Here is a 24,357-nt window from a genome sequence, read left to right as displayed (position 1 = left end):
TTTACATGGGCTTGGTGGCTTGAAAAAGTTGTAACCAGAACAAAAATCTTAGCAACTTCAGTGTGACAAGATTCAGAGTTGTCCAAATCTGCTTCCAACATCACATTCCTTCCAGTCTAAGGTTTTATTAACCTGTACCTGTAATTATTTTTTTACTTTGGCCTTCAGGGGTATTTTCTTAATAAATGTTATTTTAGGGTTATTTTAATTTGAACAATTATTAAATGGGACTATAATTCAAATGTGAGGCGCTGTTCCAGTTAAGAGTATTGTAGCAAACTTCAGTTTACGCAGGCAGGCGCATCACACAGGGTGAAAGGAAGGCCGTTTCGAGCCGGCTCTTTTTTGTACAGCGGTATCAGCGCTTTGCTTCAGTGCGAGAAGTCCCAGGTTCGCGCCCGCCCTCTGCCTGTGTGTGGATTGCCTCGCCCTGTGTGATGCACCTGCCTGTGTTTTAACCAAGATCGCTACAGTATGATAAAATAAAATTCAGGTCAATATTGCTCTGTGTTAAAATGTTTACACTTCAAAATACCACATATGCCCTTGTCATAGTGTGGATGTTGTGTTTGTTCTTTGGTTGTGATAGTGTTTTGCCATCAGTACACAGAATAACTCAGCAGACCTCTGTTGTACACACAAATGTATAACCTTGCTTTAAGCATTGCTGACCTTTTACTATGGTGTATTGCATGTAAACTTATACAGACACCTCAAGTAACAGGTCTGACTTGTGAGACTCAAGCATTTGGACCTTGTGTCTCTCATGCTTTCACCATACAAAACATCCATTCCATTCAGGCAGTGGACTGAACTCTATACCAATTAAAAGTAAATTCAACCCAGAGAGGTCACCAGAATGGCAATGTACATGACACAGCAGAAATATTATATGCAAGAAGTCTAGACAATCCTATTAATATAGATTACAGGGCTGTAAGGACTTTGTTGATAAACAGTATTGATCTGTGCCTATAATGTTTATTACATTAATCTAATGTGGAGTTGTGACAGCATATGTCACAACTCCACATTACCTGTCTAAAATCTAGCACACTTTTTTTTATTCTTGTCTGTATTTTATTTATTTATTTATTGTGAATTAACGATAGGCTTTTCTGTCGCTGTTCAATGCTTGTTTTGTATCTGTTTAACTATAATTAGTACAGATTCTGTGCTTCTTGTAATCTCATGCATTACAACTTTCACAAATTGAGATCTCAGAGAAGGACTACAATAGGTAGAAAGATGACACAGACAGACAGCGGATGAGAGGAGGTCAGAGAGAGGTACAATTGATTTAGTGGCTAAGCCCCACTCCAGGTGCAAGAAGTGATTGTGTACAAGAGGGGTTATCTGTTGCTGCTATGGTAAACACATTCAACAATAAGCGTATTAAACCTGATTGTTTTCTCGAAACCTGCAGCTATAGAGCATGCTGTTACCGGCAGCAGCTTGAGGGCAGACCAGACCAGGCCAGAGCATTACTGAGAGGCAAACCATGGACACCGACTCTACAAGTGATTGAGACAGTGTGGTCCTGTGGTTGTAGCTGAGGACTGCTGGGGCACATGACCTGGAGCAGGGAAAGGGAGGGAGTGTAGCCTACTGGTTAGAGCTGAGTAACTGGGAGGCACTGAGGCTTAATGGTTAGAGATAAGGGAGTGGAAGCAGGTGTGGCCTAGTGGTTAGAGCTGAGAGACTGGGGACAGTGAACCTTAATGGTTAGAGCTAAGAGACTGGGAGTAGGTGTGGCCTAGTGGTTAGAGCTGAGGGACTGGGAGGCAATGTGACCTAGTGGTTAGAGCTGAGGAACTGGAAGGCAGTGTGACCTTGTGGATATAGCTGAGAGACTGGGAGGCAATGTGGCCTGGTGGAGAGAGCTAAGGGACTGAAGTGATTGGATTGCCCCCCCCCCCCCCCCCTCCAAAGCTTTCTGTCTACTGTAACGCTGTAAACTAACAGCCATCCTTCTCTACCTACTGGGGCTAAGTTATGAATGCCGTATGGAAGCTAAAATGTTTTTTACCTCAGGAAAACAAAAACAGAAATGTATCAAATCTGTTTGTATACTGATAGAATTTTACAAGAAACCCCTGTTAATATTTTCAACTTTGGCCTGCGAGGCCACAACCTCACATATGGAAAGGTGATTTTGAACTGGATGGTGTATACTGAACAGCTCTCTGCGAGCGCTACTCACCAGTCCTGCACAGCGTTGAAAGACTCCTCGTTGCAGATGTCATACATGAGGATGAAGCCCATAGCGCCCCTGTAGTAAGCAGTGGTGATGGTCCTGTAGCGCTCCTGTCCAGCAGTGTCCTGTAGAGCAGAGAGAGAGAGAGGAGACACACATGACTACAAAAACAAGCATGTCAGTGACATGGCTGCAGATACAACAGCTATCATCATCATCACCATCTATATTCAATGTATGCCTGTGTACAAGTGTGTGACACAGACATACAGCCTCCATATACCCCCAGATTACGATTCTCTCAAGAATGTCTTTTGCAAGTTTCATTAGAATTGGACAAATTCTAGTTAAATGTGACATACAGCCAGACAGCCAGACAGACTGCTCCAATTCCCCTTCACATTGTGATACACTCAAAAGCTTGTTCTGCATTATTGTATTGCATCACAATTGCACAAGCGGTTCTTTTCATGTACTGTATGTAAAACCACAACCTCAATATACCCCTAGATTATGATACATTAAAATTTGTGCTAATGTTGCATCACAATTAGACAGATGGTTCTTCGATATTAAGCACAACTCTAATAAGAATTTTAAAATAATTAATTTACCTTATTATCAGTTACAACATTGTCAACATATAGCAACATAAAAACTAGAAGATTTTCATCCAAACAAATACCTTTTTTTTTGACTAACCAAGTATTAAAAGGATTAGATATTGTGTAAAAGGTCAATAGAATTGCCTCGTTCTACACTTCCAGTGATTAATTCATTGTAATACTGAAGACCTTACCCTTTGAATTTGCTTGACATACATTTTATATCTTCTATATGCCTGGTTCTGTGTGCGAGTTCAGTCAGTCCATTAAGGGTGTAATACACAGTACAAAAAAATGCCATGCACAGCCTTTTTTTTATCTTGAATCTGTGTGCTGTCACTTTTACCCAGAAGCAGAAAGCAACAACGAATGGAGTTAAGAGACAGAAATTAATTGACTGTGTCTCTACTGCTGTGTAAAGCAGAGAGCATCTGTATAAAGCACACTGTCATTTCAATTTGATAGGCTTCAATAACCAGAATTCATTCTACCAGCACAATCTGCAGGGCGGGGAACTTATTTAAACATGTATTCACAAAGCTATAACTTTTTACATTTTCAACAATTTCATATGTTCCTTATCAATTGCGGTTAAGATGTTAGTGTTAAATGTGAATATATAGTGTCTGTTTACTATATTCTTCCTTTAGCTGAACCTTCTTTAACACAGACTATGTTGATGGTCCAGTTTGTTTACATTCTTCAAATGTTATTTATAGTCATTACTACTCCCCTCCCAACACACACACACAAACACAATTGCCACTATCTCACATGTGAGACAAATAAACATGTTGCTTCTGCTACTTACATCAGTAAGAGGTTATAAATACTGTTAACCTTTAAAAACTGTTGTAGTGCTGGAAAGAAAGAGGATTGCTTATTTATAGTGTCAAAATGAGCTAGAAGACATTATTTAGGGAGCATTTCCCCAGAAGACATTCTTAGTGAGACAGGATCAAATAATATATTATAACTATATTATTAATAGTATATTTTATTGTAATATATATTGTATTGTAATAAAATAAGGGCATAGTTCTGTCATCAAATATTAATGTAGTTAATATTTTCTATGTAAATCCAGCATTTTGATTGGTTTGGGAAGGATTTAATTAATTGTTTAAATATTTAGTAAAATCATAATGCTGCATTGGTAAACAGCTCTATAATCTTTCAGCTCTATAATCTTTGCCTGTCCTTGTTAATTAAATGGCCTGCTGCCGCTCGCTCAGAGGCATTAATATTTGGTATTCGCTGTAGTCCCACAAAGTGCACCCTGGTTGCCATGGAGACCAGTCTTTCCCTGTGGCTGATCAGGAATACATTAGTCAATGGGACTATTTACATGATAACATCAGTGGTAATGCTTCATTGCATGATAAAGGGTTATTGCTGTTTATCTTTCTTTAAACAATCATGTCTCAATGTCATACTGTATTTGTTCAAATAACACAACTTTAATATAATATACAACACTGTAAACCCACACTGCTCAAATGCTGAATGCTATTCTTAGCTCCACAATTACATCTGAATACATTCTGCTTTCCTCATTAGATAAATAACTGACATTTTCTGAATGTAGTTCAATATCCTGTTGTGTGGTTTTTATAACCCTCTGTTGCTGAATCTTATTTACAAGGTTTATTAACTGATGTTTTCTTTCCAACTGCAGGGTCTGCTTCTGAAAAGACTCCTAAAAGCAGGCTTTCAAAATGAGCACTAGGGATGTTCAACTGACATTTTATTCCCCTCTGCACCTGTGACTGTTAAACCCCTTTCACACTGGCTACCCGGTTCTGGCTACCCGGGTCACAATCCTGTATAGTGTGAAACTACGTACCCGGATGTGGGTCGACACGCTTTGACTTGGCCTGAGGAAGACAAAGTGCATGATGGTCGTTCGTAAGCCGACGAAATAACAAACAGCCACATCTGCGTGAAGGTTTCACTTCCGCAAGGAACATTTCTGTTTATTCTGTTTAGCCATATTTTCTTTATTGAGACACGCAATGAGTCAGATTGCAGCAGAGATGAAAAACATTTGGGCCGACAGCATCTGTAAAAAGCTTCTTCTGGGCCATTGATACACGCATTGCGTCTGTCACCCAGGTCAACCCTGCTTTATCAAAAGCAGTGTGAAATCGCGTAGCCGACCCAGGTAGGTTCCAACCCAAGTAGAGCGTGCGAGCTTTAGTAACTGAAAAATCTCCACACAAAACCAGTTACAGAAGTGACATAAAGTACAGATACACACCCATTGTTCAAACCACCTACCTTAATTAATTAATTCAGCTTAATGGGAGTGTTTTCAGAAAGAGAAGGCGTGTTGTTTTATTCACCACTGCAAAGAAACTGGTGAGACGGAAGTACATGCACCAGTGACTGGATTAAAACAGTTTGGTGACATCAATATGGTGACTAGTTGTAGTAGGAGAAAACTTTGTGCTGTGGCAGCAGGCAATGCTTTAACAGACTGGCTGTTGTCAGAAAGACATGTTTAAGAATGACATGCAAAAATACACTTGCGATGCCAGTCACACTGCACATAGCAACTGGCAATTCCCAGCATTCCAAGCTTCCAACTCCAATCTTTACTTCACGGTTTTCTTGCTCTTCACAAATTTATCATGCAGTTTTCTCCATCGGGCTTTACATTCTCTCCAGTCCTTTCCTATTTTTTTCTGAATAATACACACCGACGCAGTTTCTATATTCTTTAACTAAGTGAGGGGTTATATAAAAGTGGATGTTTACAAACTTCTTCTATTAATCGTTTTTTGTGCAGATAGAAATTAAAAGTAAATTCATACAAACGTTTTGACGTGTTTTTTTTTTTTAAATGTATTTCTTATTATGCTAAGCCGTACTCTTTTTTTATGACTTAATTGCTATGACATTAAACAGCAAGGTTAGATAGTAAAAATAGTAATCTTTACAAAGTCCATCAAATTAAATTCAAATGTCTTTGTTTTTGGATTTGACTACTTAAATGGAAGGGAAAAGATCATAAATGAATGGGATTTAGTAGGACTTCTATTATTTACCATTTCTTAAACGATTTGCCATCAGAGTCGACCAAAATGTTTAGTTTGGTCTCCCCACACTCCACATTGACAGTCTCCATGGCGGCGTCCATGTTGTTTTGGTGAATCTCACCAGCTTTCTAGCCCGGTGAGTCTGGTGGCTCATTAGCGAGTTTAACAACAGTTCGTTGAGCGTGTCACCAGGTAAGCAAACAGTGAATAAAACAACGCGCCCACAGTCAGTGATTGCATTTTTTTCTGGAATAGTTTTGGTTTAAGTAAGGGGAAATGATTACTGATATGGTAGCAGTCATAATTAAACTGTACACATTTTCTAGTGCTTTAGTTGGCAACTTATTTAAAAGTGAGGTTCAGAATCCCATTTCCATACTCCTCATCACAACATCCACACATGTCACTGTGGCAATGTGCCCCGCCCCTGTGTGTATTTTTGTGTTTTATGTTGTATGTTGCGTGTGTTAATGTTGGTTTATTGTAGTTGGTACACGGGATATAATGTGGGTAATGAGCACAAGTGTTTAAAATGTATAATTGTATTTAGGCACGGGGATTGCACTTCACTTCACGTGCATTTAAAGTATGTAATAATATGTGAGCACAGGGTTGCACAGATTAGTTCACGTGCTGGGATTCAAGTGAATAATTAATTGGTAATTGAATCCCAGCACAATTGTATATATAGATACACGTCTCATTCACTCGGGGTTGTGTGTTCAGGGCGAAGGAACGGGAGAGAGTGAGGAGGTAAAGTAAGAAGAAGAAGAAGAAACAACAACAACAACTGCTACGAGTGCTGGAAGCACCAGCACGGTACTTGTTTTGTGTTTAGTGTTCGTGCCCTGTTTGTTAGTGTCTGTTTGTTTTGTTTGTCTATTTATTTTGGCTGGAAGTGCTGTGTGCTGTTTTTGTTTAAATTTTACAATAAACGCACTGAGCGCCACCGCAGTTTCCCCCACTAGTACTGCCTGTCTGTGTACTCCTTTCTGGCCTGACGTCACCCCTACAGCCAGCCTGTTCAGTCCCTTACCATTTTTCTCATGTTCAGTCCAGTTTATCCTGCCACTAAAACATATATTAACTTCCTGTGTAGCAGAGAATTTAGCCCCCCTTGAGCCTAACACTCATAGTCTAGTGCTGGGTTCAGGCGACGTCCAAATACCAGCTGCTCATGAAGTAACATAATGTAAAGTGTGGTGGCAGGATCGATTCCCTTCAGATAAGACAGAGTATCTTGAAAACGAATTAACCAATAGCAAACTTTACCATGCTACATTAAGCTTTGACAATGGTGCACTGCAGTAAACGTTTCTATGGACTATCAGTACTGCCACACCTTTTCCTTATTGCAAAGGAGAGGCTGAGCGTGTTTGCATAGGACAATCTGTTTGAACAGGACCCACTCAATACCTACTCACTGAAACAGGTGCTCTAAAATTGACCTCTTCCATTTCTGAGTGTCAATTTCAGTTTTACCCCTTTGAAAAATGATATTGGTAAACCAATATGAGGCACTATTAAAAACATTACTACAGATGTTTGTGTTGTACAATTGTAATCTTATTAAACTTGCAAGAAACACTATATAGTATTGTTCTCAGTCGTATCTTGCTAGTAGTACAGCATTAACATTCTTTTATTCCTGTCCACAAATTTTTCATTGCCTTCAAAATATACCATATCACTTTCATCTGACACTTCAAAATACAGGTACATTAACTTTAAGTGGTTACACTGTGGTTAACATTTACTAATATTTACTACATGCACTTAGCACACAATTCTGTAATTGTGAGAATGGAATGTACATTAAAAACTGGTATTTCACAGAGTCATTTTCCAGTTCACAAATCTTTATTGTGAGTGCATGTATTAAATAATGTAACAAAAGCGCAGTGTAGCAATAGTGTAGTTAAAGTACTAGACCTCTATTTTGAAGTGTTTGAAGCAGACCATAGCATTATCAGCAATGGCAATGGTTTTGGTCCTGATTTGATCTGTCCTGTCTAGTACCGACATGGTACAATAAACTTGCAATGGTGAACACCCAAGAATGTTGGCCACCGGCCCGCCACTGGGTTACAGATCAAACACATTTAGGACATTTAGGACGCTGTTCAGCAGTGGCCCTGGGTGACCATCAACCAGTGGGACGTCAAGTCAGCTTCAGACAGAACGCAGCAGGCCCGAGCTCTCACGCCTGAGGGGGCAGTGCTGCACAGAGTCCTTGAAAGATGCTTCCATCACTGAATAATGAAACAGCTGCCAGCCAGCTTATCCAAGCCACAAGCCTGTCCTTCTACCGGCGTGGCTCACACCGCCATTGCTGAGGTTTTTTATTTTCTTTAAAAGCTTTTCTATCCTGAGGGACACATTTTTCCCCTGGTTTTTACAGCTGGACAATTTCTGAGATCCTAACACTGGAGGAGCACAGTAAATCATACAATCGTGCTGGTAAACCTGACAGGACCCAAATAGAAGAGGTTTGGAAGATTCCTGCTGCTGTCACATCTCAGCTATTGATCTGTATTAGAAAGGATTTTTACAAATCTTAGGGGTGCAACAGTTCTTAAAGGAGTATAACCATAGGGTTTTTTAGACCTATTTTCTTTACTTATACCAGCATGAGCAATGTTATCCTGCACTCCAGATAAAGTTTTGGGTCATGGAGTAATTTACTCTCCAATTTAGACTATGTAAGTAAAATGTGTTTTGGATGAGTAAAATGCAACATTACCTTGAAGTCGTTACTTTCAATAAATACTGTTCATACTTTAGCTAACTTATGGGGTATGCATTAACTACAGCCTTACATTTTAACTGTAATTTTACTTTGAACTACTGTACAAAAACTTGGTCTTACAATAAAAACAGCAATTATTATTTGCTTTATTTACCACAAATAATATGTCTGTGAAGCAAATAAACAGATGGAATATACTTAACAAAACGCCTGCATGCACATACTATATACCAAAAAACTGTAGCGATATTGCACTAATGCAATTAAAGAAACCATAATATTGTATTTCTGATTGATCGTCTTGCTATAACATTATAAAGCATCCTGACTCTCTCCAAACACAGAATATTGTATTCATTATATAGATTTACCTTCCAAAAATTCGGTTGACAGATAGGTAGATTGGTAGATTAGAATGAGGGGGACTAAGATCAAGAACCCAGTTGCTTATTCACCAGTCCCAAACACTGCAATTGGCAATTCCCAGGCAGGCTCAATTGACCATTGAGACGCCAGGAACCAACGCAGTGCAATAAGCTTGATAACATGTGAACTCAAGCTGTGCAACCAAATTGCTGTTCATATTCTTTACGCATTACATTTAAATATCATACGTAATTCATATTTTTTCAATGTGTAAAACACCTTGGACACAGCTTATCTGGAGCACTTATGCTATCACTGTCTTTCTTTTTAATTCTGTTATTTGTTATAATGAAGATATTGTGGTTGTTTGCTTGTACACATGACAACTGTAGTATGTCAGTGTTGCCAGGGGACAGGTTCACTGTTACACTCTCTGGTGTAGCAGTTGTACTAAGAGAGAGGACATGTTGGAGAGCTCTATTCAGGCCACAGGGGTAAGTTTAACTTCTGGGTTTCAAAATGTCTCCAGGATGTGATGACTGACACAGAAAAATGACAAACAATATGATCCAAACAACAGGAAAAATACATTAGTTAAGATAGCTGTGATATTTCATAACTGCATCAAGTTGTTTGTTTTATAATTTGACCACCAAATGAGCTGCATGCCCTTGTCTAGTTAACGTTTTATACATCATTCTTCAGTCTATTCTTGAATGAAACACAATATTATTTCAAGGTTTCCAATAACCCTCACTAAACTGCATCGTTTACAAAGCCTAACGTGAAGCTAGCCATCATTTCTGGAAAGCTAATTGTGAGTGACTTTGCAGTCTGTCACAATCACCTCTTAACCTTAATAAGTAGCGCTGGAGTAAATGTTTCTAATCTCTTATAATATGTGACTCACAAGATAACGTGACACACCGCCGCACCGGTGAGTCCTACAGAATATTCCTAACTAGCGGCACATGTTTAGGATCAGTCTGGCTCTGCCAAATACTAGGGCAGCTGAACTCCAATCTCCTCTACCTTCAGTATCTGCAATGACACCAACTGAGCTTGAACAGAACTTTTATTTGGATTCGGAACGTATCCAAGAATTGAAATGTTGTTGGATTCAATGCAGGTCCAGGAAAGCGGCAGCAGTATTGGATCAATCCTTCTGGAACGTTCTTTTTAATAAGCAAGTACCTGTTTTTATACACTTCCAGAGATCACGAGAACCTCAATCACAACATAATGCAGTTCTTAAAGTGGTTGTAGCTGACAAAACAATCCCAGAAACTTTACTTTCATTCACTACATAGGTCCCAAATATGCAGTTAGCAATGATACTTGGTATTGCACTGGGTAAAAGAAAGTTTGCTTGCCTGATTTCACCTCAGCAGTATTGTTGAGGTAAACGCATGTTGCATCTTGTTCAATATGGGAAGCAGCTGGTTGGTTAATGACATGAAAGAAAACTTTGAAGGGGTGGGGACAATTTCACTCTCTGGGTGAGATTACCATGGAAGTGCTAACAGATATTTGTTTACCTAGTGAACCATCCCTTATAAAAGTTTACCATGGTAAATTAGCACTGTAACTTTGCTGTTCTCCCATGGATATACTATGTATTTACCATAGTTTACTATGGTTTGTCATGTTGTTTAAATATGCTTTACCATACCTCTCTGGGCTTTACAATGCTTACCTATGCTTTATTACACTTTGCTGTGCTTTTACTGTGGTACAATTTTATAAGGGATCAGATGCTACACCTTGTTTTAAATTAAAATATATATTTACACAGTTGAGACCTATATAGCTAATGGAAGTCCATGACAAGAAAATGTATGGAATTATTTTGTTAAGCTATAACCACTTTTAAAAAAGTATCCTTCTGATGTATTGAAGAGCCTGACATTACTATGGGATTCACCAAAATTGCAAAAACTAAAGAAAACCCACATTGATTTTAACCTCCTACACAGCAGGTTTTTCTACAATGCATTAAAGCAGACCACCACATAATTTGTCACAGCTGACAGTTTCACCCGAGTGGCCTAGGACTGAATGACAGGGTGATGATGTCAGGATTGATGTGCACTCTCTCTATCTCGCTTGTAGGGCCATGAGGGGCATGACTAGCACAGACCCTTGTGTCTCACCTGTTAATATTAATTATTACTGTGACAGGGTGGCTGAGTCGGTGACGTCACGGCAGAAGCAGGAAGGAAAACTGACACCAGGCAAGTACTGCAGTTAAAGGCGCTCGCGCCGTTTTATTTTTTAAATAACAAAAATAAATAAAATATTTTAACAAAAAGAAACTGTGTAAACAAAAATAATCACGAACACAAAATATATAAAACACAGGTCAGGCTGGGCAGATTGCCTTCACTGTTCCTATGCTTAATTTTAGTTTCGTTTTTCTGTCTCGCTGCTCGCTCTCTCCTCTCTAACACCCATCCTGAGTGCTGAGAGCTGCAGGCTTTTATATTCAGGTGATCTCCCGATTAGCAACAAAATTAATCACTTAATTAATTTGGGAGATGGCCACCTTCTGCACGAGTTTATTAATTATTCCTGGCAGAGGACGAGCACCAATCTCGACTCTGCCAGAACACGTTTTTAAAAATAAACAAAACCACACGGCGCTCCCCGTCATTTAAAATACATAACTAAACACAGAAATAATAACAGAATACACGGCGCCTCACCGTCATAAATAATAAATACATAAATAAACACAAAATAACACAGGGGCGGAGGGGGAAGCCCCGTTCTGAAAATAAATAAACAAATGAATGTACAGGGCTCGCTACCACCCTGCTACAATTACCTACATGCATGATGCTTCTGGAAAAGAGGAATTACATCACTGATGTCATTTCATAGTCGAATGACAGTAGTTCAAACATCCCTTTGTCATTTAAACACATTTTAAGAGCTCAAGCAGCTGCCACTGCGGTTATTGCATGGTTTGTAACAGGTATGAGACAGGCAGTATGTTGTTGGGTAGGGATTTAAGAGAAGTGTGTTGAGATGGCTGCTGTTTGCTGCACACATGAAGCTTTTTGGCTTAGAGATTGTATCTTCCCAGGACTGTTAAGGGGAAAGGTTCTGGGATAACCAGGGCAACCCGGGTGGAACCCACTGGTGGTCTATTGCCTGGGGCCACAAAAACCTGGTGCCGGTCCTGTTTTCCACCATTGTGGCTTCTCTCAAACAGCTTATATAGATATAACAATGCCCCATAGTAAAAGCACAGCAAAGGGTAATAAAGCAAAGTGAAAGCATGATAAAGCATAGGTAAGCACTATAAAGAACAGTGAGGTATTGTAAAGCATAAAAAAACACAGCAAACCAGGGTAAACTATAGTATAACAATAGGAATTATACTATAGTATAACAATGGAAAAAGAATGGAAACCTGCAAAAATACCATGCAAAAATACAGTGATAACCTTTTATAAGGGACATGACACATCATGTAAACACATTACTTTGCATACATTGCAGATAAGGGTATTGTCTAATTTGATCTTTTATTTTTTATCTCTAATCTGTTGGCAAGTCAAGGGGGTACTGCTATATATAGAATTTACATATCCATAATATTTCATTTCTTACCTGTTTAACACCCTATTGTGTGTGTTCTCAATTATTCTTTATTGCTGTTTCTGCTTTCATTATTTACCTTGCTTTCTACTATTCCAGCAAATATATCTGCTTCTGAAATTACTCTTAAAAGCTACATTTCTGTCCCTCTGTCCCTGTGAATTTCTACAGAGATTTTCCATTTACTAACTCACAGTTAGTAGGAAGAGGACTACTTGCCGCTCCCGCCCTCCACCGCATGAGGGAAATTGCATGCTGCTCTCGCCTCCACCACCAGGGGGAGAAGTGGAGCTCCCGCTGCCGCCTGCTTGACCGGGGGCTCCCCTCGTGCCTCCTGCTGTCGCTTCCCGAGGGTCCGCTGCTGCCGTCGCCTGGGGATGCCAGTTTGCCTGTGGATGCCGGTTCGCCGTCGCCTGGGGTTGCTGCCTGCTCTGCTTCGCTTGGGGTTGCTGCCTGCTCTGCATCGCCTGGGTTTTCTGGCAGCTCTGCTTCACCTGGCTTTGCTGGCAGCTCTGCTTCACCTGGAATTGCTGGCAGCTGTGCTTCGCCTGGGGTTGCTACCAGCTCTGCTTCGCCTGGGGTCACCTGCTCGCCGTCGCCTGGGGTCGCCGCCCGGGGATGCTTGCACGTCACCGCCCGCGGATGCCTGCACATCACCGCCCGGGATCTGTTGCCACAAACAGCAGTTTCGCTGCTGCATTACTAATGGCCAGAACCCCAGAAGAGGGAACTGCCGGCTACAAAGAAGAGGGGGGAGGTGAAGAGACCACCTTCTCCACAGCCTCGACCACCCAGGTCGCAGCACCGTCAGGCACAGTTGGTCACCTGGTCTCCTGCTCCGCTCCCCCTGGTAGATCAGACATCGCTCCATGGTCGCCTGGGCTAGCACCTCTGTCTGGGGCTGCAGCCAACTGGTTGCCTGCCAGCACTACCGATGCCCCATCCACTGCGCCTGGGTCCAGTCGCCGGGTCTCGGTCCCGCCTGGAAGGACGCAGGACTATGGAATAACCCTTCCTCAAGAAGAGGAGAAGAAGGACAATAGGAGACTTGAGGGAGGGTGGATGGCTTTCAAGAAGGGGAGAGAGATGGCAGTGGGGGCCATCTGTGCTGTGCACATAGGGGGGGGGGAGGGTGTATGTGGCAGGGCAGGGCCCTGCCTGTAAATAGTGTTTAGGGTATTTTGGTGGTGGTTGGCAGGGATGGGGTTAATTTCCTATCCCTGCCAAAATACATTGGAGAATGTGGCTGGAGCTAAATTGAATGATTGATGATTAATTAAGCTCCAGCCACATGGTATTTAAGGAAAGAAAAATTCTTTGTTTGGAGAGTTGGTGTTTGAGAAGGGAGTGGGGTAGGTTTACACTGTGTGTTTGTTGGTATTCTGTGTAAAACTTTGTAGTGAAGGCTAATGCCCAGCCTACAATGGTTTGGTTTTCTGTATGAACCTTTATTTGAGCTCTTGAGCTGGTTATTTTGTTCATGGTGTTAGTCAATTGTTTTTGTTGAACCTTTTTATTTTGCACTGTGAGCAGTGTTTTTAGATTTATTTTTGTTTAATTAAAACACGCAGCCACGCTTGAACTGCAGCCTCCCTTGTCTCTGAGCCTCTGTCCCTGCCGACATTGCCTGGCCCCACAACGCTACCCTGTCACAGCCATGTACAAATATTTTTATTAAAAAAACATTGCTTAAATCTTACTTTTACTGTTTTGAAACAGCAGTGAACCAGGATTTCGATTTGAAATACTTTACCTAAGAGTGCTTCTAATCAGGATCTGTGAAACCTTTGGAAGCATATTTCATACTTCACTTATTCCTATTATTTGTTCTTCCTGATTTCAATTCCATCATTATTTTGCAGGTTCATATCTTGCCCACAGGGCCAGCATAGGTACATCTCAATAGTGCAGCACTAATACAAAGAGAGACCTAAGTAGACCATACGCAATAATAAACAATGCAACAATTATTATACATCCAAGAACTATCAATTAAAAAAAAACACATACACATGGGTATACATACAATACACAAATATATTAAAAGATGAAGATATTTACAGTTGTAGTCAAAAGTTTACATACCCCAATGTAAATGTATAATTTCTAGAAATTTCTCAAACAAAGAATGTTAGGAAAAATCTTTTGTAGCAAAAGTTTTGCTTTTGTGGGTGATGAAAAAAAGTTACAAGAAATAGATAATCTATAATTATTTATTTTATTGCAAAACTCAAAAAATGCTAATTCAAAAGTATTCCTACCCTTGGTATTGTCTACAAGGTGCTAGAAATTTCAATATGATAATGCAGAACCTAATTCTAGAAAAGTCTATAAAATGCTGGGTTGTAGGTGAACATTCTTAGAGAGTATAAAAGGGTTAGGCATAGGATGATTGCTGTCATTACCAGTAAGTCAATATGGGAAAAAGTAAAGAGCTATCTGAAGACCTCAGGCAGAAAATGAATTATTGTCATAAAGCTGGAGAAGGATACAAGAAGATTTCCAAGCATATGAGTATCCCAATTTAAACTATTGTTTCTATTATCAAGTACAAGACTCCTGGTACTGTCACTGACACTCCCTCAGTCTGGAAGAAAGAAGGTTCTTTCACCAAGAACAAGTAGAAGAATTGTGAGGAAGGTTAATAACAGTCCAAGATCGACTGCCAAAGATATTCAAAGTGCATTGGCTGCAAGTGGGACTGGGGTTTCCATTTCAACTATAGGTCGAGTATTGCATATTGCAGGCCAAGGAAAAAGCCACTCTTATGAAAACGTCACAAGGACAATCGCTTAAAGTTTGCAATGGATATGAGTTCTGGTCAAAGGTTTTGTGGAGTGATGAAGCAAAAACCGAACTATTTGGTCACGCTGATAGTCGTTACGTTTGGAGAAAGTCTGGTGAGGCATACAAAGAAAAGAACATCATACCTACTGTCAAGTATTTAGGGTAATATCCTTCTATGGGGCTGTTTTTCCTCCAATGGCACAAGAAATTTAGTTCCAATACATGATAAAATCGATTCCATAGCATACAAAAAGATATTGGCCAATCATCTGAAACCCTCTGCTACAAAACTTGGCTTAAAGCGCAACTGAACGTTCCAATGCGACAGCGATCTAAAGCACACATCAAAATCTACTTCAGAATGGTTAAAGAATAAAATCAAGATTCTGGAATGGCCTAGTCAAAGTCCTGATCTAAATCCGATTGAGAATCTTTGGTATGAGTTGAAGAAGGCTGTGCACAAGAGAAGTCCTCAGAATTTGAATGTACTGGAACAATTTTGTGTTGAAGAATGGTCAAAAATCACCAAAGAATCATGCCAAAAGCACATTATCAAATATCCTAATTGTTTAAAAGAGGGTATTATTGCTTCAACAAGATATTAATTTCATTATTATTGCCTCAACAAGATATTAATTTCATTTTCCTTGTCAGGGTATGAATACTTTTGAATTAGCATTTTTGGAGTTTTGCAAAAAAATTGCCGAAATAAATAATTGTAGACATCTATAACTGTATATTTAAATTTCATTACAACTAAAACAAGTTCACCTCAAATGCAGATAGCACTGAACAACAGTTTTAAACCCAGAGAGGATTGGCAATGACACAATGGCACCCGAAAGGAAGAAAGGATAACGATCACAACTGAAGGTGAAAAGGACTGATGGTCAGAGCAGCTCTGTGGAGACCTCTCAGCCCAGGTCTATTACGAGTACAGACCGACATAGAGGTAGAACACAGTGAATGCAGAACCTTATAGAAATGAACGAGAATAAAATAGGACCTTCTGCCACTTAATGGTTTAACTAAGACTAACAAGGTTGTCATAAGTAGAATCCCAATTCCAGTCATTCAATACAATCCTACAAGCACTTTTTTGCACAGACTCAAGCTGTATTTTTAAAATGGGTCCCAGACAAAACAGTACTTTAAAATAAGTCTTGCCAAACTCTTGTAAAGATGTGAAACATTTGGAGGGGCCAAGGAACAAAAAATAAACCCCAAAGTTCTCCTTGCTTTGCAGCAAACATAATTGGCATGGTGTGACCACAGCAAGTTATCAGGAGCTTATATACATATGTAACCTGGCCTCTCTCATTAAAAACAGGGTATCCCAAAATAAACATCAACCTGGGTCTGACTCCCAGAGGAAACACTGTGCATTGAGCAAAGCATGGCTACCATGACAACCAGTGTTCAGGCTCGGCAAGTGCCTTGCCAGCAACAGTACCTACATGGAGCATTACCGGTGGTGTAAAGGAGTGCAATGAAACAAGAGCTCTGGTACAGTATTTTCTAAAAATAATAATCATAATCTGATTATATCTAGGCTCCGAGCCAAGCCTGCGTTCCTTTTTCCAAAGGGGCAACACACAGGAAGGACACCTCTTAGCTCGACTTGTAATCACAGCTGTCCTGGTAACCTAGGATACTCCAGCTGAAATGGCCCCTCCCATGTTATTTCGCATTGGCCTTAAAGAGTATATACTGTAGCTTCAACTCACAATGTAATGGTTTTTCTTTCCTTAATGCTTTATTTTGTGTGACAAATAAGTTTAGCCATTTATTGAAGTTCGAAAATGCTTTGCTATCAATTTATTTTCTTATAACCTTCCCAGGTTTACTTTAGAAGCCCGGTGTAGTTACTTGGACCTCTCTGTTTCAGTACTGCATTGAAGGAGGAGCTGGTTCTGCTTGTCCCCTATATATATATAGGAGATCACCTCTTATAAAAGTTTCCCATAGTAAAAACATTGCAAAGTGTAATAAAGCAAAGTGAAAGCATGGTAATCAATCTTTATTTAATATAACGCCCTTTGCAACAAGTTGCCACAGAGCGCTTCACATGGGCAAAACAAGAAAATATACACAGCAGTAAGCATTAGAAGCAGACCAACACATTAGTAAATACAATAAAATACATAATGATGAAATAATAAAAACAATAAAACATACAGTAAAAAGGCAATAGTAATAAAACAATAAAATAAAACATTCTATAAAGATATGTCTTCAGCCTAGTTTTAAAAGCTACCATAGTTGGTGCCTCCCTTATAGAGGCTGGCAATTAATTCCACAATTTAGGGGCCCTGTAGCCTAATGCTCTACAACCTGTGTTCTTTTTAAAACTTTTTGGAAAGGTGAGATACCCAGCATCCTGAGATCGGAGTGGGAGACCTGGAACTTATGGAACCAATAAATAAGTCACTCAGGTATGATGGAGCTAACACATTTAAGGCTTTATAGGTTAAAAGCAGGACTTTAAAATCAATCCTGTATCATATTGGGAGTCAGTGTAGGGATGCCAATACTTGCATAACATGATAAAACTTTCTTGTTTTCATTAGGATCCTGGCAGCAGCGTTTTGCACAAGCTGCAATCTGGACAAAACACAGTTTGGAACACCAGAAAATAGGGCATTACAGTAGTCTATTCTAGAAGTTACAAAGGCATGCATCAGTCTCTCAGCATCCTGTGCTGAGAGGAAGCGTCTTAATTTAGCAATATTTGTTAGATGGAAAAAAGACACTCTAGTTACGTTCCTAATGTGGGATTCAAATGAAAGATCAAGGTAAAAAATGACACCCAGATTTTCTGTCTTTGACTCAGTGGGGTAGCTGTCCACTGTACAGGCACATTGATTTACCCTCTCTCATTGATTTTTTGACCCCAAAATTATGACCTCTGTTTTATCAGAATTTAACAGTAGAACATTTGTTGACATCCATTTCTTAATATCAGTGAGACAGGTAGTTATGATGTTTGCAGATGTGGAATCACCTGGTTTCAGAGATAGATACACTTGTGTGTCATCGATACAGTGAAAGTTTACCTTGTGTCTACAGACATCGCCACCCAGGGAAAACAAGATTGGCCCAAGAACAGATCCCTGCGGAACACCACACATAACTATAGATAAGGAGGAGGAGTCATCCTCAATTTGAACATATTGTAACGTATTTGAAAGATAGGATTTAAACCAAGATAGTGCGCAACCTGACAGTCCTACAAGATTCTCAAGACGGTCAATTAAAATCTGATGGTCGATAGAAGGATGAGTCAGAAGATAATAGCACATTGTTTACCACTTTGATAAGGGCCGTCGGTAAGCATTGTAAAGAATAGCAAGGTATGGCAAAGCATATTAATAAACATGGCAAATCATGGTAAACTATGGTAAATCCATATTATAAGTATGGGAAAAGCATGGGAAAACTGTAAAAAATACCATGCAAAAATACTGTGGTAAGCTTTTATAAGGGACATGACACATCATGTAAACACATGGCAGACAAGGGTATTTTCTAATCTAATTATTTGTTCTCTAATCTATTGGCAAGTCAAGGGGGTACTATCTGTGTTTCTGTCTTTCTCGACCAAGATGCCTTGACAAAGAACTGTTACGAGATCAAAAAATAAGCTTCTGCACCTTTTTATTTTATAAAGGACTAAAAACAAAGGTTTTACATGTTTGTTACTTCAATAAGCATGAGCGACCTTACACATGTATTTTGTGTAAGTTACTGAAATCCTCCCTGAAGTTATATTAAAGAGCAATTTGCTATGGTTCTTAAATACTACAGTTATCTCAACTAAGACATTACTTAGAATGCCTTCAAGTGCCTGAGGAGAGGATGGACCAGCGGGTTGTTACTGGCCATCATTCTCTCACCTGCTTCAGATATTATCGGCACGAATCCTTCCATTCTCATATCACACTGGATTAACGGTTTTGACTACGTGTAATTGTAACATTTCTGCGATGTCACCATTTGATTGATTCATTCTATGAATCTTCCAACTAAAATTGGCTGTGTGGCTTTGAGGAGAAGTGGAGTGTGGGGCAGATATATTGTTGATGAAGGAATTCACAGTTCCTGCTACGGATCCACAGAAAACTGTTGATTTGCCAATGAAACTAGTCAGAACAATTCAACAGAAAAGCGAATTCCATTTTATTACGCAACAATCATTTCAACAATTAGTTCATTCGTATTATACATTTCAAATGTAACACTTAGAAACACTTGCAATTTCAGTTTAGCATTTCACAGTTTAGGCCCTATATAGCTTTTGCATTTCTTTTGTTTAACCATTGTTCAAACAAGATTACAGCCCTCACTTACATTTTGCCCGACCTGAGTAGGCCTACTTCTCGAAAACCAATCACTGGCAATGATATTTAGGTCTTCATCTGTTTTAGGTTCAGCAAAACGATCGATAACTTTACTCTCCGTTCCTGGTTCACATTCCTTTGTTTTTTGCATTTTTATTTTTCTAATGCCATTTTCATTTCTACATCTAAAACATAGTCCTCGCTACTATCTTCACTTACAACATACACTTTTGTCTGTGCAAGCAGGGTTTCAAACTCAATCTCCGAGGAACTCATGAAAACATTCCCGCAATGTGAGACAAACATTTTAACTGTTTGAACCAGGGCTTGAATTAAGAACATAAGAACATAAGAAAGTTTACAAACGAGTGGAGGCCATTCAGCCCATCTTGCTCGTTTGGTTGTTAGTAGCTTATTGAGGGGGAATGGAAGGGAACGTCGTTCCCCTTGTTAACAGAAAAATTGTGTTCCCTTTGCTACAGGCAGTCATCAAATGGTATGAGCATGAGGAGAACGACATTGTATCGGTCAAGATATATTAAATATTGCTCCCCTCTTAGACAGAAATACTTAACCAACTTCATAAAATTAACAGCAGTCTGAAATGATCCTGTATTTGCCTCTCTGCGCTTGCGGGGCCAGGCGCCAGCTTGTTTGATGCAATTCAAATGTGTCGATATTCATTTAACAGACAAACTTGAGAGGCAGTCAAATAACAAGACACTCTCCTTCTACTTACACGCCGCTGTACTTCCGCAAGACTTCACAAAATGTCAAGTAGGAAGAGAAAAATGTATACAAGGATTACAGACTGTAAAGACCTCAGGAGCATTTTTGTTGTGAAAAGAAAAAATCCGAAGGGAGTATGAATGAAAGCTACAATAGCCATCAAACTGAAAAAACAGGTAAGAAAATCAACCCTGGATTCATAGTTCTTCGTCATTACAATTAATAATATAGTAACGGTGCACCTGCTAATCTTTTTTGGACATTATTAGAACTGTAAAAGGATGTTGTACATTAAACATGTTAATACCAATTTTAAGCGTTGTTTTTTTTTTGTTTGTTTGTTTTTTTTTAAATTTGGAATCGCCAATTCTTTATTATTTTTATTTTCTACCCAATTTGGAAAGCCCAATTATTGTTTATTTCAATCTGGCTCATCACTGCCACCCCCGCGCTGACTCAGGAGGGACGAAGACGGACACACGCGTCCTCCGAAACGTGTGCCGTCAGCCGTCCACTTCTTTTGACTCTGCTTTCCCGCCATGTAGTCACCTCAGAGCTACAGCGTCGGAGGACAACGCAGCTCTGGGCAACATACAGGCAGGCCAGTAGGCACCCGGCCAGTCTACAGGGGTCGCTAGTGCGCGGTGAGCCGAGGACACCCTGGCCGATCTAATATGCTGTCCAGGCAGCATCGAATATGAGTTAATCATCGCTGGATCTCTCAACACTTATTTTATAAAAGTACAAAAGCAGATCTCGTTTTCGTTTGCAGGCTACAATGTAGAAACCACAAGCTAGGCTCGGTTCCAGTGGCAGGTAGAAACAAGGGTTATCAATGGAACTGTGAATCTGTCAACCCTCCTATCTCCCAACAATGCTGATTAGGTGTCAGGAAGAAGGAATCAGACCTGGGGATTCGTGAAGCACCCAGCTAGACACATTCTCTGTTACAAAACCAGAGGTGCAACTAGCCACCTCCATCACACAAGGGGTAACATATTAGTACTTAATAAACATTACAGGAGCTTTATAGACTTTACAAAATGTATTAAAAAGATTGCAAACTATATTATATGACAAGTGGAATATACTAGTCACTGCCATTCATTTAGAGTTGCCAGCATTAAAACGACACAATACAGTTTGGATAAACAAACGCCATAAAGAGTTTACTGACATTATAGCAGCCTCTTGCTGTGCTGAATGTTTACTATATGTTATCATATTTTTACAATGCATTTTTCTAGGCTTTTGCCATGGCATACAGCAACATTAAAATGAAGAGAGCTTTGCGTGCAGAGCAGCCTCATATCACGGTGGGACTTGATCAGGGAGTGGTAGAAAGAAATTGGAATGACAGCAACCTTTTTAGAGAGATGATATCAGAATAAAGAGTCTTAGAATTTAGAGTCTCTGGGGACCCTATTGGAACTCTATGTAGAAACCTGAGTTTCTGTCTCTTCTGTTTATCTAACTTCTATAGTCAATATGACGTAGAATAAATTGTGTCAGTTTATTATTCACATTGCCAGTGTACAGCTTTGGCCAAAAGTTTTGCATCACCTAGAATTTTAGGATTGAGACATAATTAAAAAAAAAGCTACATGAACATAATGTAGATATTTTATTTAACATCATGTAATCAAAGAAACTACAAAATGACATTGCAAAAGTCTACCGGAAGCTATAATAGTAGTACAGTATTTCATGTTAGATTTTGAAATGTCACATTTTTCAATTTGTTAGTTTATCGTTAGGTATATGGAAAACTACAAAGTGATATGTAATTGAATATGTTAATGTAACATTATTCAGCAGGTTTCATTCGACTTTATGAAGCAAAATTAGTTAATTCTATAGGGCGATACAAAACTTTTAGCCATAGCTGTACTATCTCTTTATTGTGCTCGTGATAGCAAATCAATAAGCAAATCAATAATGTTTCTATTCTTCTCCAAGACTCACATAGGATTTAGTGGAAGCACCAGTACTGATATAACACCTTAGCTAGAAAATATTCATCCTATTGTCAAGAAACTGCGTCTGTATGGATACCTCCACTCTTTCTATGCTACTGTGGGTGTGTTAGGGATAGTAAATGTCACTTTGTTACCAAGACCTCTTGTATGTGCGTGACAACAGATGCTGTGGTGATCCAGTGCAAACATGTTGTATAATCTAGTTTCCTTATATCTTATATGAAAGACAATATTCCAACAATGGAGCAAGATTATTATTATTATTATTATTTATTTCTTAGCAGACGCCCTTATCCAGGGCGACTTACAATTGTTACAAGATATCACATTATTTTTACATACAATTACCCATTTATACAGTTGGGTTTTTACTGGAGCAATCTAGGTAAAGTACCTTGCTCAAGGGTACAGCAGCAGTGTCCCCACTGGGGATTGAACCCACAACCCTCCGGTCAAGAGTCCAGAGCCCTAACCACTACTCCACACTGCTGCCCAAGATGTACAGGAAAGAGCACATCACACGTATTACAGATTCATGGGTGATTATCCTCAGGCCTAATGTAATGGGGGTCCTTGAGCCAAGACAGTTTGGCACCCCTGTACTATCTTTGATCTGTTATCTCTGTTTCTGCAGCTAGATGATGGTGTGCAAGATCAGGACAATCTGTAATTAGCTGGATGTTTGAGATATAGCTGGGAACAAGAAGCACTCATTTAGAAACAGAAAGAATCCTGTGGCGAGTCGCCAAGCTTATCTCTGGTGTCATTATGGATTTATTTTGCCTGGCATGCCTAATGCTGTCAGATTGGAGCAGTAGAGAGAGTTAATGAGTTTCAGCATGATGTTAAAGCTATTCATTTGATGACTAAAAGGTGGGGTTCGTGGGACCCTGACTCCCAAAGCATTATTTAAAAAATGTGTGAATATTTGGCATTATAAAATGCTTAAATTACTGTCATGCACGACAAAAGAGTCATTATGGTATCCAGTCTGAATTCAGGTTGAATGCAAAAATGTAAGTTATCTTGCGCTTTTTGAATCTGTGACATATGTTAAATTCTAAGAATTAAAATGTTCAAAAGATTATGGCAATTATAGACATTTCAATTGAAGAAGTACAGCACTATTTTTTTTATTAATGTTGTTCTATTTCTGCAGTGCCATGGGGCATCCTCCGATTCCAACACCAAGCCAATCGACTCCTTATACCCAGGAACTTAAGCTACAGGCCCCTGGCGGACAAAGCCAGCCCTGCAGGTGTCCGCTTTGAGCTAACCAGGCACCTGGCCAGTAGGGTTCTCTGTAGTGCAGTGAGGAGAAACAGTCCCTGCCGACATTTTGCCTCCCTAACATACTGGCACACCAGAGCTAATACAAGTCAAGAAAGAAGAACTTTGCCCAGCAAGGACACTCCCATGACTCTATGACTCACCCTGCACTCCAGACAGACATGCCTTTACCAGGAGATCCACTCGGGGACCACCAGATCATTCTTTTTTTAACAACATTATGAATTGATATCTTTTGAATGGTGCACTCACCCAGATTTGCAGCTTGACCCTCTTGTCGTTGCGGTACACAGTCTTCACCTTGAAGTCAATGCCCACGGTGCTGACGAAGGAGTTGCTGAAGGAGTCGTCAGCGTAGCGGAACAGGAAGCTGGTCTTTCCCACACTGCTGTTCCCGATGATCAGCAGCTTGAACATGTAGTCGAAGTTCTGATCCGATGTGTCCTTGTGACCGAACCGCGAGTCCACTGAAGCCATCTAAGAACCAGGGGGGACCACAACTTCAGAACCAGTCTCTGGGTTATTTTGCTACCCAATATATTGGACTTTTAAACGTTTCAAAATGTTTAACCATGAACAATATGCATGTTAAATATAGATGTTAGCCTTTTTGTAGTACTGTACTGCATAGGGTAATTTAAGGGTAAACTATAGGAAACTTAGTCAAG

General features: G+C 39.7%; 1 protein-coding gene across 1 annotated transcript in view; it reads right to left on the bottom strand.

Annotated features, from left to right (window-relative positions):
- Positions 1 to 24,357, bottom strand: part of LOC117417406 (ras-related protein Rab-3B-like) — a 35,255-nt gene that overhangs the window by 9,015 nt on the left and 1,883 nt on the right. The window contains exons 2-3 of the mRNA XM_034029547.3: positions 23,942 to 24,166; positions 2,204 to 2,322 (exon numbers count right to left, since the gene is read on the bottom strand). Of these exons, the coding sequence (XP_033885438.1) occupies positions 2,204 to 2,322; positions 23,942 to 24,166 (344 nt within the window). The remainder of the gene's footprint in view (positions 1 to 2,203; positions 2,323 to 23,941; positions 24,167 to 24,357) is intronic.

The sequence above is a fragment of the Acipenser ruthenus genome, chromosome 12, assembly GCF_902713425.1.
Source record: "Acipenser ruthenus chromosome 12, fAciRut3.2 maternal haplotype, whole genome shotgun sequence".
NCBI classification, from domain to species: domain Eukaryota; kingdom Metazoa; phylum Chordata; class Actinopteri; order Acipenseriformes; family Acipenseridae; genus Acipenser; species Acipenser ruthenus.
Note: the sequence above shows the minus strand (reverse complement) of the source record. Positions and strands in the feature narration are given on the sequence as shown.